Here is a 13,526-nt window from a genome sequence, read left to right on the forward strand (position 1 = left end):
TCCCACTGAGAGTTACCAAAAGCATCTACAGCATCTGCTCAAGAAACTTCCTGAAAAAGCGCAAGATCAAATCCACACAGACACACCCCTGGAACCCCGACCTGGGATATTCTATCTACTACCCAAGATCCATAAACCTGGAAATCCTGGACGCCCCATCATCTCAGGCATTGGCACCCTGACAGCAGGATTGTCCGGCTATGTAGACTCACTCCTCAGGCCCTACGCTACCAGCACTCCCAGCTACCTTCGAGACACCACTGACTTCCTGAGGAAACTACAATCCATTGGTGATCTTCCTGATAACACCATCCTGGCCACTATGGATGTAGAAGCCCTCTACACCAACATTCCACACAAAGATGGACTACAAGCCATCAAGAACACTATCCCCGATAATGTCACGGCTAACCTGGTGGCTGAACTTTGTGACTTTGTCCTTACCCATAACTATTTTACATTTGGGGACAATGTATACCTTCAGATCAGCGGCACTGCTATGGGTGCCCGCATGGCCCCACAGTATGCCAACATTTTTATGGCTGATTCAGAACAACGCTTCCTCAGCTCTCGTCCCCTAACGCCCCTACTTTACTTGCGCTATATTGATGACATCTTCATCATCTGGACCCATGGAAAAGAAGCCCTTGAGGAATTCCACCACGATTTCAACAATTTCCATCCCACCATCAACCTCAGCCTGGTCCAGTCCACACATGAGATCCACTTCCTGGACACTACAGTGCTAATAAACGATGGTCACATCAACACCACCCTATACCGGAAACCTACTGACCGCTATTCCTACCTACATGCCTCCAGCTTTCACCCTGACCACACCACACGATCCATCGTCTACAGCCAAGCTCTGCGATACAACCGCATTTGCTCCAACCCCTCAGACAGAGACAAACACCTACAAGATCTCTATCAAGCATTCTTACAACTACAATACCCACCTGCGGAAGTGAAGAAACAGATTGATAGAGCCAGAAGAGTTCCCAGAAGTCACCTACTACAGGACAGGCCTAACAAAGAAAATAACAGAACGCCACTAGCCGTCACCTTCAGCCCCCAACTAAAACCCCTCCAACGCATTATTAAGGATCTACAACCTATCCTGAAGGATGACCCAACACTCTCACAAATCTTGGGAGAAAGGCCAGTCCTTGCCTACAGACAGCCCCCCAACCTGAAGCGAATACTCACCAACAACCACATACCACACAACAGAACCACTAACCCAGGAACCTATCCTTGCAACAAAGCCCGTTGCCAACTGTGCCCACATATCTATTCAGGGAACACCATCACAGGGCCTAACAACATCAGCCACACTATCAGAGGCTCGTTCACCTGCACATCCACCAATGTGATATATGCCATCATGTGCCAGCAATGCCCCTCTGCCATGTACATTGGTCAAACTGGACAGTCTCTACGTAAAAGAATAAATGGACACAAATCAGATGTTAAGAATTATAACATTCATAAACCAGTCGGAGAACACTTCAATCTCTCTGGTCACGCAATCACAGACATGAGGGTCGCTATCTTAAAGCAAAAAAACTTCAAATCCAGACTCCAGCGAGAAACTGCTGAATTGGAATTCATTTGCAAATTGGATACTATTAATTTGGGCTTGAATAGAGACTGGGAGTGGCTAAGTCATTATGCAAGGTAGCCTATCTCCCCTTGTTTTTTTCCTACAAACCCCCCCCCCCCCCCCCAAGACGTTCTGGTTAAACTTGGATTATTGTTGTGCACATTGTAAGATGAGCTATTGCCAGCAGGAGAGTGAGTTTGTGTGTGTGGTTTTTGGAGGGGGTGTGTGTGTGTGTGTGGGGGGGGGTGGTGGTGGTGAGAAAACCTGGATTAGTGCTGGAAATGACCCACCTTGATTATCATGCGCATTATAAAGAGAGGTTTCAAAGAGGGATGGGCTATTACCAGCAGGAGAGTGAGTTTGTATGTGTGTCTGTGTGTGTGTGTGTGGGGGGGGGGGGGGAATGAGAAAACCTTGATTTGTGCTGGAAATGGCCTTCCTTGATGATCACTTGATGATCACTTTAGATAAGCTGTTAGCAGCAGGACAGTGGGGTGGAAGGAAGTTTTGTTTCATGGTCTCTGTGTGTATATAATGTCTTCTGCAGTTTCCACGATATGCTATGCATCCGATGAAGTGAGCTGTAGCTCACGAAAGCTCATGCTCAAATAAACTGGTTAGTCTCTAAGGTGCCACAAGTACTCCTTTTCTTTTTTCTTTTTGCTCTGCCTTGTTCACTCTCTCTGAAGCATCTGGCACTGATCACTGTCAGAAAACAGAATACTGAGCTAAAATGGACCATTGGTGTGACCCAGTATGACGATTTTTACGTACTTATCTCTCATTCACTGTTGAGATATTGGTTCCTGCCTCTGATCAGCCTATGATACCAGCCTCCATACCACACTTGTTAAATTTTCAAACAAGCACCTCTATGCTTTCTCCCATTCTGCTCCTCAGTTGGGGGGGGGGGGAGCTCCCCATAAACGTCCACAAAACTACTGAATTATCTTTTCAAGCCTTCCTTAAACTCCTCTTTTAGGCAATACACCCCCCCCCCCATGTACTCACCTGTTTGTTTGCTTTTCTCCATCTATTTCTTGTCTTATACTTAGAGTATAAACTATTTGCAGGCAGGGATCACCTTTTGGTTCTGTGTTTGCACAGTGCCTGGCATAATGGAGTCCTAGTTCATGACTAATGATCCTAGGTGCTATGATAATATAAACAAACGAAAACTAATAGTAAGAATTTCTAGATACGAGTTAAATCCTGGTCCCAGTGAAGTCAATTGGAGTTTTGCAATTAACTTCTATGGGGTCAAGGTTTCATCCAAAGATTTTTAATTTTCCTTGATATTTGTGGATCTATTTACGTTCAGAGATCAAATTATTTGCCTTTTTTTCCTCTGAAGTTTTATTTTTAAGCTTTGAAGCCTCTGTACTATTTTTGGAGCAACTGAAATTAATCAAATACCAAAAAACATATATTGTTTTAAGTTACTCTGTGCAATTTTTGTAAAAAAGGAAATTCTCATTAAATGAAGAAGATGTTAGTCCTGACAAGAATAATTTGGATAATTCTCTGCTATCTGAATATGAGTAACATTTTTGCTTTAAGACCTGTTTGGTGCTAACTTGACTACTGATGAGCTCATCATTTTATGGATAGGCATTTAGTGTAACACTTTCTTGAACTTTTTTCAGATTAACCGTTTAATGACATTTGGAAAGTGTGTTCACAGTAATCTGAAAGAACAAAGTCTACATATAGCATTTATTATAAAACTAGATTCCTGAAAAGCAAAAGAAATAATATTTAAATCAATATTGTTAGAAGTTCAACACTTAAATGTTTCAATACTGTTACAAACTGAAAAACAGGCTACTGCCTCAACCAACTACTTTAAAAGAATATTTGTAAAGAACACATCAAAAGAACAAAAAAGAAGTAAATTCAAATATAAGTACTCAATTAAGTGAATGTAGTTCAACAATCTCAATAATAATAAAACAATACTCTTATGGATAAGATACTGCAAAAGTGAAAGTAAACTTTAAAAGAACAAAAACTGAAGTTATTTAAATGACTTCAAACAATTTTGCAACATATTTTTCCATTTTAACACACCATACATTATTTTTTCCTATCAATTTTCAAAACCTAAATGGGCCAAATTTATTCCCAGGTTTATGTTTTATGATGGTGTAAACTCAATGTGAAAAGTCCTCCAGAGGAGGAGGAGGCTGTGGTGGAACAAAGGAACCACAATGAAATCAACAGGAGTTCCACAAACATAGCACTTCCAGGATTTAGCCCTAAACCAGTAATATGCTGCAAGTGTTAACTGTGGAGGATTAATACATTCTACTGTAAAAGATTTTACATGAACAGAAAATTCATAACTGATTGCTCAGGTTTAATTTTAGGCAAAGAGTTTTTCAGCTTCTTTCATTTTTTTTTTCCTGTCCATTTTAGAAACTGCAGTCCATCCAGTCTCTCGCATCTTTCTCATAGCTGTAAGTTTCAGTGCAGCACCAGGAGACTTTATGGTTGACAGAGTTGGTATCTAAGAACAAAAGTAAAACTATCCATTTATTTTTGTAACAAAATCTTTCAAGTATGTAGTTTGATCTGAAGTAAAGATAAGAAGATACCTTTTTTGGTGTCGTAACACATAAGCGAGAAGCTTGAGGACAATTTTTGTACAGCTTTTTAAACATTTCTTCCTCTGAGACTATGCTCTTAAATGAAAAAGAATGTTACATAGTCAAAAGACATCATAAACTATATGTTTTCTATGCTACCATATTTATTAACATTCCATCATGAAAAAAGAATCTTAAAAAATTACTACAGATCCTGATGAATTCAACAACATTCAGTCAAATTCCAGAGATATTAGAATTTAGTGCAGTTGAAACGATTAACTGAATATATAATAATGTTTCTGTAGACGTGCCCTGATCATGTTCTAGAATTATGTACACATAAACGAACAATCTGAGTTACTTCTTAAATATACACACACATACATATTTTTATTTTGTACAGTATATGATATCTCTGAAAGGTAGACACACATTCTGAGATACGGCAAAGAATGTACACAGAATAAACAGTGATAGGCGCTATTCATTTTGAAATTTTTACCAGGAGGTCATTGTGTTCTGAGCTATCTGAGTGAGTATCCAGCTCTAAAAGTACTTTTCTTTTTTTCTTCATGTCTTCTTCTGAAAGTGGATTCATGCTTTCTCTTTGCAATTTATATTTTGGAGGAGTCTTCACAGTATATGTCTGGGGGGGAAAAAACCCCAAAATATTTAAGATTATGTTGTTACACTAAGTTCATAAATAGAGGACCAAATCCAGAGCAGAGTACAGAGTCTGAGTTGTATCGTGATCTGTAGAATTGGAGTCAGAGGGCCCATGTTTTCATGGTCTCTCCTCCATAACAGGTACTCCTGTAAGGACAAAGACATTAGTGAGACAGAGTGGACTCAAGGAGTCGTGAGAGCCACAGTGGCACAAAGTGATCTGAAGAACAAGAGCCATCTATGAACCAGGAGACAACACCCAGAGCGAGCATACAGAAATACACAAATTATCACATAATGACAGAGTACCATCCGGAGGCCACACCAAGAGGGCAGAGACTTGAAAGAGAGAGTGAGTTTGCTAGACTTGATAGCAGGGAGACAGAGATAGGTCACTTCTGGTGTGGTTGCCTCTTGAGGAGGCCAAACTATCTCAAAGACTATGCAACCAGAAGATTCTGTGGTAAAGACAAGACTTCAACTCAACTATGTGCTAGCAATCTCTGGTCCAGGGGATACAGGATAGGGGTCTGGGTATCAATTATTTGTTTTTTAATGATTATATTAAAAATTAATCATAATAAGTGGAACTGGAGTCAGAGGGCCCATGTTCCCTGCAGGGATTGTTATGGAGGGGATACCAGGAAAACAGGGAATGAGAGGAGTTGGGCTGGAAGCAATGAGGTCACATGGACAAATCAGTGCTTAGGGTTTAATAAAGTTCCACTTGTTCAACTTAACCTGCATCATGGGTGGCGGCTATCGCAGGCCAAGGGAGGCTGAGCCTCCCGAAACAGCCCTGCATGGTGGTCCCACCCATGCTCTGCCCCCAGTCCCCCTCCTGCTGGCACTCTTCCCCCATGGCTGGGCTGGGCTGGGCTGGGCTGGGCTGAAGAGGGGGAGCAGGCTGCGGCCTGGGACTCTGAGGCCGCACTGCCCACCCACCCCCAGCACTCCAGTGCTGGGGGCCACGCTGCCTGCCCACCTGGCACTCTGGGCTGGGGCCATGCCACCGGCTGCCCAGCACTCTAGGGCTCAAGGATTTCCCTACAAGCCCCCTAAATTTCCCCAACACCCCCACAGTTACATGCAGTGTTGCCAATTTAGTCGTTGGTTGGAAATTTGAATTGAAATTGAAATATATTAATAGATAAAATAATATACAGTATATGAGAAAATACTTGTACCTGAGAAAGCATAATGGGTTTGAAAAGTATGAACAATGTCGGCGCATTTGTTTCGGCTATATTGGCCTACCTAATAATTTCAAATTATGATTTGTAAGCCAGGTCTCAATGAACTCTCCCCTGACAGCTAGTAATGAGCCAGGGGTGTGTGGAAAGGCTTCAGGACCAGACTGGATTGACATGAACACACCTATTCTGCCTAGGTATCCAGCAAACAGAGCTGTGCTGCCCAACTGATCAATTTTGGCTGGTGCTGGGTTACAAATCACATTAGTATTGAATGTGGGGGTCATGAAATGTTGTTATCCTTATTGTATGAGTAAAGGGCAGCAGAACTGTACTTAGCCTGCCTGATGAGGGGGTCTCCCTCAATGCTTACTTTGTGCTACGGCTTGACAGGGCTGAGCCCCAGCACTCTAGGCTTCGCAGTTCATAGCCCTGGGACCTCTGGGCTTGCCACACCAGTTATGAAAATAACAAATTGCTTGAGCCCCGACACCTCTTCCATTACAAATTAAACACCCTCAACTGAACTGCACTCCCTAAGCAGGAGGTTTGGATGTCATATCCTAGTGAAGAGAGAGCATGATGGTGAGGCACAGGTGTTTTGCTTGGTGGTGTGGACTCTGCCTAAGAGCCACTATTTGACCTGCCCCTCTCTCCTCTTTAGAGATAGAGCTGATTAGGCTCCTGTGGCATGGTGAACTAGGTCTGGAGGCCCCCTGCTGGAGGCCTTGTGGCCCTGAATCATCCTGCACCAGTATATAGCAGCGAGAAGTCCTCCTGGCAGTCTAAGGTGGCTGCAGAAAAGCAGCCAATCAGAGGGCAGCTGGAGCGATCAATAAAGGGCCAGAAGGGCCACATAAAACACAAGTGCAGCAGAGCAGAGCCTCCAGTTGCTGTGTGGAGCTTGACTAGGGAGGGCCAGGTGCCTGGCTGGCTAGACAAGCAGCAGGCCGCAGGCAGCTCACTGCAGAGAGCTCACCAGACAGAACTCAGCCCAGCAAAGGCTGCCAAAGACCAGGTGCCTGGCTGGCTAGATAGAGTAGCAGCAGGACCATGAAAAGGCCAGTGCCGGTAGGCTAAGCCCAGGGGGACTGAGTTCAGGACCTGGCCAGACCAGGAGAGAGTACCAGACTGGTTTCAGACTGAGCCCAGGGAGGCCTGTGAAAAGGACACCAGCTGAGGTTACCAAGATGGGCCCCAACTGGGTGGATGAAAAAGGCAGAGCCTCAGGGAAGAAGCCTTTGAGCTACGGTCTCATACCAGGGCTGAGAAAGAACTTGGACTGTATACCCCGGAAGGGGGGACAGCGCGTACGGTTCGGCTGGAGGGCTGAGGTGCCAAAGACCATCTGAGAGAACAAGCGGCCAGGGGGTGCTTGTGAGGGCAGGCACCAGCCTGATGTAAGACCAAAAAAGAAAAGCAGGCTCACACCTAACCAAGAGAAAGAGGGCCATCCAGGAGAGACGGGTGCCCCTTCATGAAAACAACTGTGTTTTCAGGCACTATTGGCCAAAGAAAAGGGGGGGTCGACCCTGTTACAGCTCTATAGAGAATCTTTTGGTTTGTTAAGTGACCACTAGAGCTGAAATCACTGATAATCAGGTCTAAGTGCTTAGACCTGCAATGGGATAGTGTTTCTGTGGAAGAGCCAGCCCAGCCTGCATTAGCAGCGAGGTTCCCCCACTGAGAGCTGAAATCACTGAGAGCTGGGTGGAACCTCGAGAGTCCGACTTGCAGAGGTCACAGTGGCAGGTGGGCAGCAGAAGGTGATGGTACAGGGACATTGGGGACGGAGTGGTGGAGTAAACAGTGGCATGACAAACAACAGTGGCCAGAGCATTTGTTTGTTGGACTATGTTTTAGTGACTTCGCTCACGAATGCTAGATTTGTGACTGGGAAACTTATATAAATATAAGTTTCATAGGCCAAGATTTTTAAAACGCATTTTTTACCAAGGTCTTTATCTCATATCATCACTATCTCAAGAGGTCATCATCCTGGGGAGTTTCTGTACTAAACTTTATCATTATAATTAATTTTTATGTAAGAATGGCCATATTGGGTCAGACCAATGGTCCATCTATCCCAGTATGAGGTTACTCACCTTGTGCAGTAACTGAGGTTCTTCGAGATGGTTGTCCCTGTGGGTGCTCCATTTTAGGTGTTTGTGCGCTCCAGTGCTCTGAGTCAGAGATTTGCAGTAGCAGTGCCTGGCTGGGCACTCCCAGCGGCTACCTAGCGCACGCAGCCAACTCCCCCCAGTTCCTTCTCTACACCATAGGATCGAAGACAAACTCCGAAACAGAGAGGAGGATGGAGGGTAGTGGAGCATCCACAGGGACAACCATCTCAAAGAACCTCAATGTGAGTAATCTTCTCTTCTTCGAGGAGTGTCCCTGTGAGTGCTCCACAGGGGTGTAGAGCAGTGCCCCTCTTTGGAGGGGAGGGGCTTCGGAGTTAGTTAAAGCACAATGGATAGCACCGATCATCCGAAGTGAGCATCAGCAGCTGAATGTTGCTGTAAGGTATAATGTTTGGTAAAGGCATGGACTGATGCCCAGGTAGCTGCTTTACAAATTTCAGAGATAGGTACGTCTTTGAGAAAAGCTATTGATGTGGACATAGCTCTGGTAGAGTGCATGTGAAGTCCGGAAGGAGGTTCCAGATCGTGGTTTTGATAGGATAATCTGATACAGTTAGAGATCCATTTTGAGAGTCGCTGTTTGGAAATGGTTTGGCCTTGGGAACATTCTGTTGTGGATACGAATAATTGGGATTATTTTCTCAATGTCTTTGTTCTTTCTATATAGAACGCAAGTGCTCTACGAACATCCAGCATGTGAAGGGACGCTTCCCTGCTGTCAGCATGCAGCTTAGGGAAGAATACAGGTAAGTAGATGTGTTGGCTGAACCGGAAGAAGGAAACAACCTTGGCTATAAATCTGGGATGTGGATGTAGGATTACCTTGTCCTTGAGGAATATGGTACAGGGTGGGTTTACCATTAGGGCACCCAGCTCTCCCATCCTCCTTGCCGACATGATCACCACTAGGAAGGTGACTTTCATGCATAAGTTTAACAGTGAGCAGGTGGCTCGAAGGGTTTGCCCATGAGAGTACGGGGAACAAGGTTGAGGTCCCACATAGGGGTTGGGTCCCTCAATGTGGGATAAGAATTCTGTATGCCTTTGAGAAAGCGTTTAGTTCGGGGGGGAAGGGGGGGCAAAGACAGTGAGTCTATCTACTTTAGAGTGGTAAGTTGTAATGGCAGATAAGTGCACTCTGAGTGAACTAATGGAAAGGCCCAATTTTTTGAGCATCAGCATGTATTCGAGTATTGTGGGTAGTGGTGCCGATTGTGGGGTAACTTGTATGTCTCTGCACACATATGGAAAAGTGTTTCCACTTGTGCGCGTATGATTTTTGCTTAGTGAGTCGTCGGCTATTCAGTAAGATATCCTGCACCTCCCTGGAACAGCATGCCTCTAGGTTCGTCATCCATGGATTAGCCACGCCTTGAGATGGAGAATTGGAATGTTGGGGTGGTGGAGGCGTCCCATGTCAGTAGGTGATGCACAATGGGAAGGATCTGTGGTGGTCTTGTGGCCATCTGATTCAGGTATGGGAACCACATTTCTCTGGGCCATGTTGGTGCAATTAGGATTACTCTGGATTTGTCCTTCTTGATCTTAAGAAGTATGGGGCTCAATAGTGGAGCTGGGGGGAAGGCATACTTCAAGAGGGCTTCCCATTTCATGAAGAAGGCGTCCCCCAGGGAATTTTGTCCAAGTCCTGCCCAGGAGCAGTATTGTGGGCATTTGGTATTGTGGGATGTTGCAAAAAGGTCTATTGAGGGAAAACCCCATTGTTGGAATACAGTTTTCAGGATTCCTGGGTCCAGCTCCTATTCGTGCATTTGCGAGAAGTTTCTGCTAAGGTGGTCTGCTGTGACATTATGGCTTCCCGGAAAGTAGGCTGCGATGAGATCTATGTTGTTGAAGATGCACTATTCCCAGAGGTGAACTGCTTCTGCACAGAGCAGGTAAGATCAGGCCCCTCCCTTGGTGATTTATGTAAAACATAGTGGCCAAGTTGTCCGTGAGGATCTGGACAGTCTTGTTGCACACCAGGGGCAGAAAGTGGTGGCATACATTTCGAACCGCCCTGAGTTCTAATAGATTTATGAGGAGGGTGGATTCTGCAAGGGACTACGAGCCCTGCATGGTATTCTTGGACAAGTGTGCTCCCCATCCCACAAGGGTCCGTGGTGATTGTTACCAATGGGGTGTGTCATTGAAACGGAACACCTGTGCAAACATTCGTTTGTTTTGTCCACCAGGTGAGTGAGTCTTTTACCATGCTGGGCATTGTCAGTCATCTGTGGATGGAGTACATCTTGTAGGTCGAGGACCGAGAGCCAACCTCCTTTCTCCAATGCTGGAATTATGGTTGCTAGAGTTATCATCTTGAAGCTCTGTGTTCCGACAAACTTGTTTAGCTTGCACAAGTCCAAGATGGGCCTCTATCTGCCTGTTTTCTTCTGGGTGAGAAAGTAGTGTGAATAAAATCTGCTCCCCCTGTGCTTGGCAGATACAGGTTCTACAGCACCTATTTGCAGGAGGTGGTTTACTTCCTGCTGTAACAGGTCCTCATGAGATGGGTCCCTGAAAAGGGATGGGAAAGGGGGGTGGGTAGGCAGGATAGAGGCAAAAGGGATATAATAGCCCTTGTGTATAATTTCCAGAATGCACTTGTCTGATGTAATGGCTGACCAGACCAGGTAGAAAAGTGTTAGGTGGTCCCCAAATGGGCTGGAGGTTATGAGTAACTTCAGCAGTGGAGTATGTGGGGCTCGTGTCCTCGACTAACACTTCTAAATGCTTGTCTGGAAGTGGATGGCTGAGACGTCGATGATTGCTCTGGGGCTTGTCAGTGTCTCATCTGACATTGTTTGCGGTGCTGGTCAAAATCTCTGTGAGGTTGGGCATATGGGACAGTGCGGAAGCGTTGGGTATAAAATCTGCCCTGTTTCTTTTTGTTCCCAGGGGCATATATTCCTCGGGTTTCTTTATGTGGCACGGGAATCCTTGAGAGTTTGTAAGATTGCATCTGTGCCTTCCACGAATAGTTTTTGACCTTCGAAAGATATGTCCTCTACTGTTGCCTGAACTTCCTTGGGGGAAGCCCGAAAGGTGGAGCCAGGACGTCCTCCACATGACTATGGATATGGCGATGGAGTGGGCCGTTGTGTCAGTGGAGTCCAAGGAAGCTTGTAAGGCTGTTCTGGCAATGAGGGAGCCTTCTGTTATGTTAGCTTTATATTGTTATTTTTTAATCTGTTGGAAGATGTTCAATAAAAGTTGTCATTTGTGCAAAAATGTTGCATGTGTACTTGGCTAGTAAGGCAGAATAGCTTGCTATGCGAAACTGAAGGGTCGCTGAGGAACAGGCCTTCCTGCCAAAGAGGGCTAGGCATTTCCAAGCTTTATCATAAGGGGTGGTCCTAGCCAGATGTTGCTTTCCGCTTTGAATAACTGCCTCCACCACCGATGAATTAGGGTTAGGGTGGGTGAACAAAATCTAGGCTGGGACGTAGTACTTCTTGTCTGATTTTTTACAAGAAGGTGGAGCTGTAGCTGATGTCTGCCAGACAGTTTTTGCTGGATCCATGATGGCAGCATTGATGAGTAGTACAATCTTGGCAGTAGGAGATGTATGGAAAATATCCGTCAGCTTATGCTGTATCTCCAGCAGCTCTGCCAAAGAAATGTCGAGGGAGTCAGCCACTTATTTAAATAATTCCTGGAAGGATTTAAAGTCATCGCCTGATGTGGGAGAAGGCGGCATTACTGTTTCGTCAGGAGACGAAGAGGAGATGTGGGTGGGTGGGATGGTGTCACCATCTGGTGGCTCTTTAATTGCTTCTGCTTCCTCCTCGAGAGCTTCTGGGGAAGCTGGGGCAGAAGGTGAAGGTGATCTCTGTGATCCTGGTGTTCTGGACCTGGATGGGTTGTAGGGCTGTATGTTCTGGGTTGTGTATAACGCCCAGGGGTCCCAATATGGCCAGTTTGGTAGGAGGACCATGAGGGGTGCACCCATTGTGGAGGTTGCCATGCTATGGACTGCTGTCGTGAGGTTCCAGGTTCGGCTGAGGAATGGTGAGGGGTGTACATTCCTGTCCCCACTTCCTCCTCCTCATCGCTGGAGAGAGGAGGGGCTGAGCCAGCAGGGGTATTAGTCAGGCTTGGCCCTGGTCTGGCTGGGGTACCATCAGCATCGAAGAGAGGCATTCCCGGAGTAGACGTGATGAAGAGGTCTGCCTGGCTAACTAAGTGCTTTGGCACGGGTAGGCTCGGTGCCGACAAAGGAGGCATGCTTTCGTTCAAAATCACTGTGATTGCTGCCGGTGCTGTAGACTTGCTGCAATGTATTAGTGCAGCAGTTGGTGCTATTGCGCTGCTTGGTGCTGAGGTAGCAGGCTTAGCTTTGTTAAATGTGCCTGCCTTAGAGCTAGACTGTGTGGGGTCTTGTGCTCCTTGGGCCGTCCCAGCGCCTCTCGGTCCAGAGCTCTGAGTGCTGACAGTACCGGAGCAGATTTGGCGGTCGGAGATCGCCTTTGCTGAGGTGATTCTCGCTGAGGTGAGGAGTGGGACCTGTGGGACTGGGTCCTTTGCAGCTGTTTTTTGAAGAGGATCCCATGTCTGATGCCACCGCGGGTGAGTGCTGGCAGGGAGGGGTCCTGTGCTCAGGATCAGAAGCAGGTCGAAGGGATTTCTCCATCATCCGAAGTTTTAACTTGAGAACCCTAGCTTTTCTAGTCTTCACTGTCAGCTTTTTGCAGTGGTGGCACTTCTGTGCGACACGTCTCTCTCCCAGACAACAGACACACTGCAAGTGACCGTCTGAGACTGGTACTGACAGTCTACAGGTCAAACAGCGTTTAAAGCCTGGAGAACCAGGCATGTCAAAGAGGCTGTTCACAAAGAAGGAATGGGAATAGTCCCTTCCAAGTGCCTCTGGGCTGTGAGGCGGATTTCTGCCAGAGGAGGGGGGGAAGAAAAAGAGGGGGGGGTTCAATAGAGAAAAAATGAAGGAAGAAGTAAATAAATAAAGGATAAAACTACAAGGGTTGAAGTAAAGGAATAGCAAGGTTTTTGAAGGTGCTTTTGTTGTTCCGAGCGAAGCCAATGGCAGTAGAGAAGGAACGGGGCGGTGGTTAGCTGCACACGATGGGTAGCTGCTCAGAGCGGTGAGAGACGGCTGCTGCGCATGCACGGCCAACTGGGGCACTGCTACTGCAAATCTCCAACTAGAAGCGCAGCGGTGCACAAACACCTAAAATGGAGCACCCATAGGGACACTCCTCAAAGAAGAACCTGTCTTCTGACAGTGGCCAATGCCAGGTGCTTCAGATGGAACAAACAGAACAGGGAATCATCGAGTGATCCATCCCCTGTAATCCACTCCCAC

General features: G+C 46.0%; 1 protein-coding gene and 1 long non-coding RNA gene across 2 annotated transcripts in view; one reads left to right on the forward strand and one right to left on the reverse strand.

The window, feature by feature from the left end:
* Nucleotides 1–3,360: 3,360 nt before the first annotated feature.
* Nucleotides 3,361–13,526, reverse strand: part of SYCP1 (synaptonemal complex protein 1) — a 69,962-nt gene continuing 59,796 nt past the window's right edge. The window contains exons 29-31 of the mRNA XM_074936011.1: nt 4,700–4,843; nt 4,204–4,290; nt 3,361–4,115 (exon numbers count right to left, since the gene is read on the reverse strand). Of these exons, the coding sequence (XP_074792112.1) occupies nt 3,972–4,115; nt 4,204–4,290; nt 4,700–4,843 (375 nt within the window). The 3' untranslated portion in view covers nt 3,361–3,971. The remainder of the gene's footprint in view (nt 4,116–4,203; nt 4,291–4,699; nt 4,844–13,526) is intronic.
* Nucleotides 8,902–10,047, forward strand: LOC141975561 (uncharacterized). The gene is made up of 3 exons (XR_012635950.1): nt 8,902–8,946; nt 9,535–9,675; nt 9,936–10,047. It is a non-coding gene; the product is annotated as an uncharacterized LOC141975561 (long non-coding RNA).

This window comes from Natator depressus, chromosome 21 (genome assembly GCF_965152275.1).
Source record: "Natator depressus isolate rNatDep1 chromosome 21, rNatDep2.hap1, whole genome shotgun sequence".
Taxonomy (NCBI): domain Eukaryota; kingdom Metazoa; phylum Chordata; order Testudines; family Cheloniidae; genus Natator; species Natator depressus.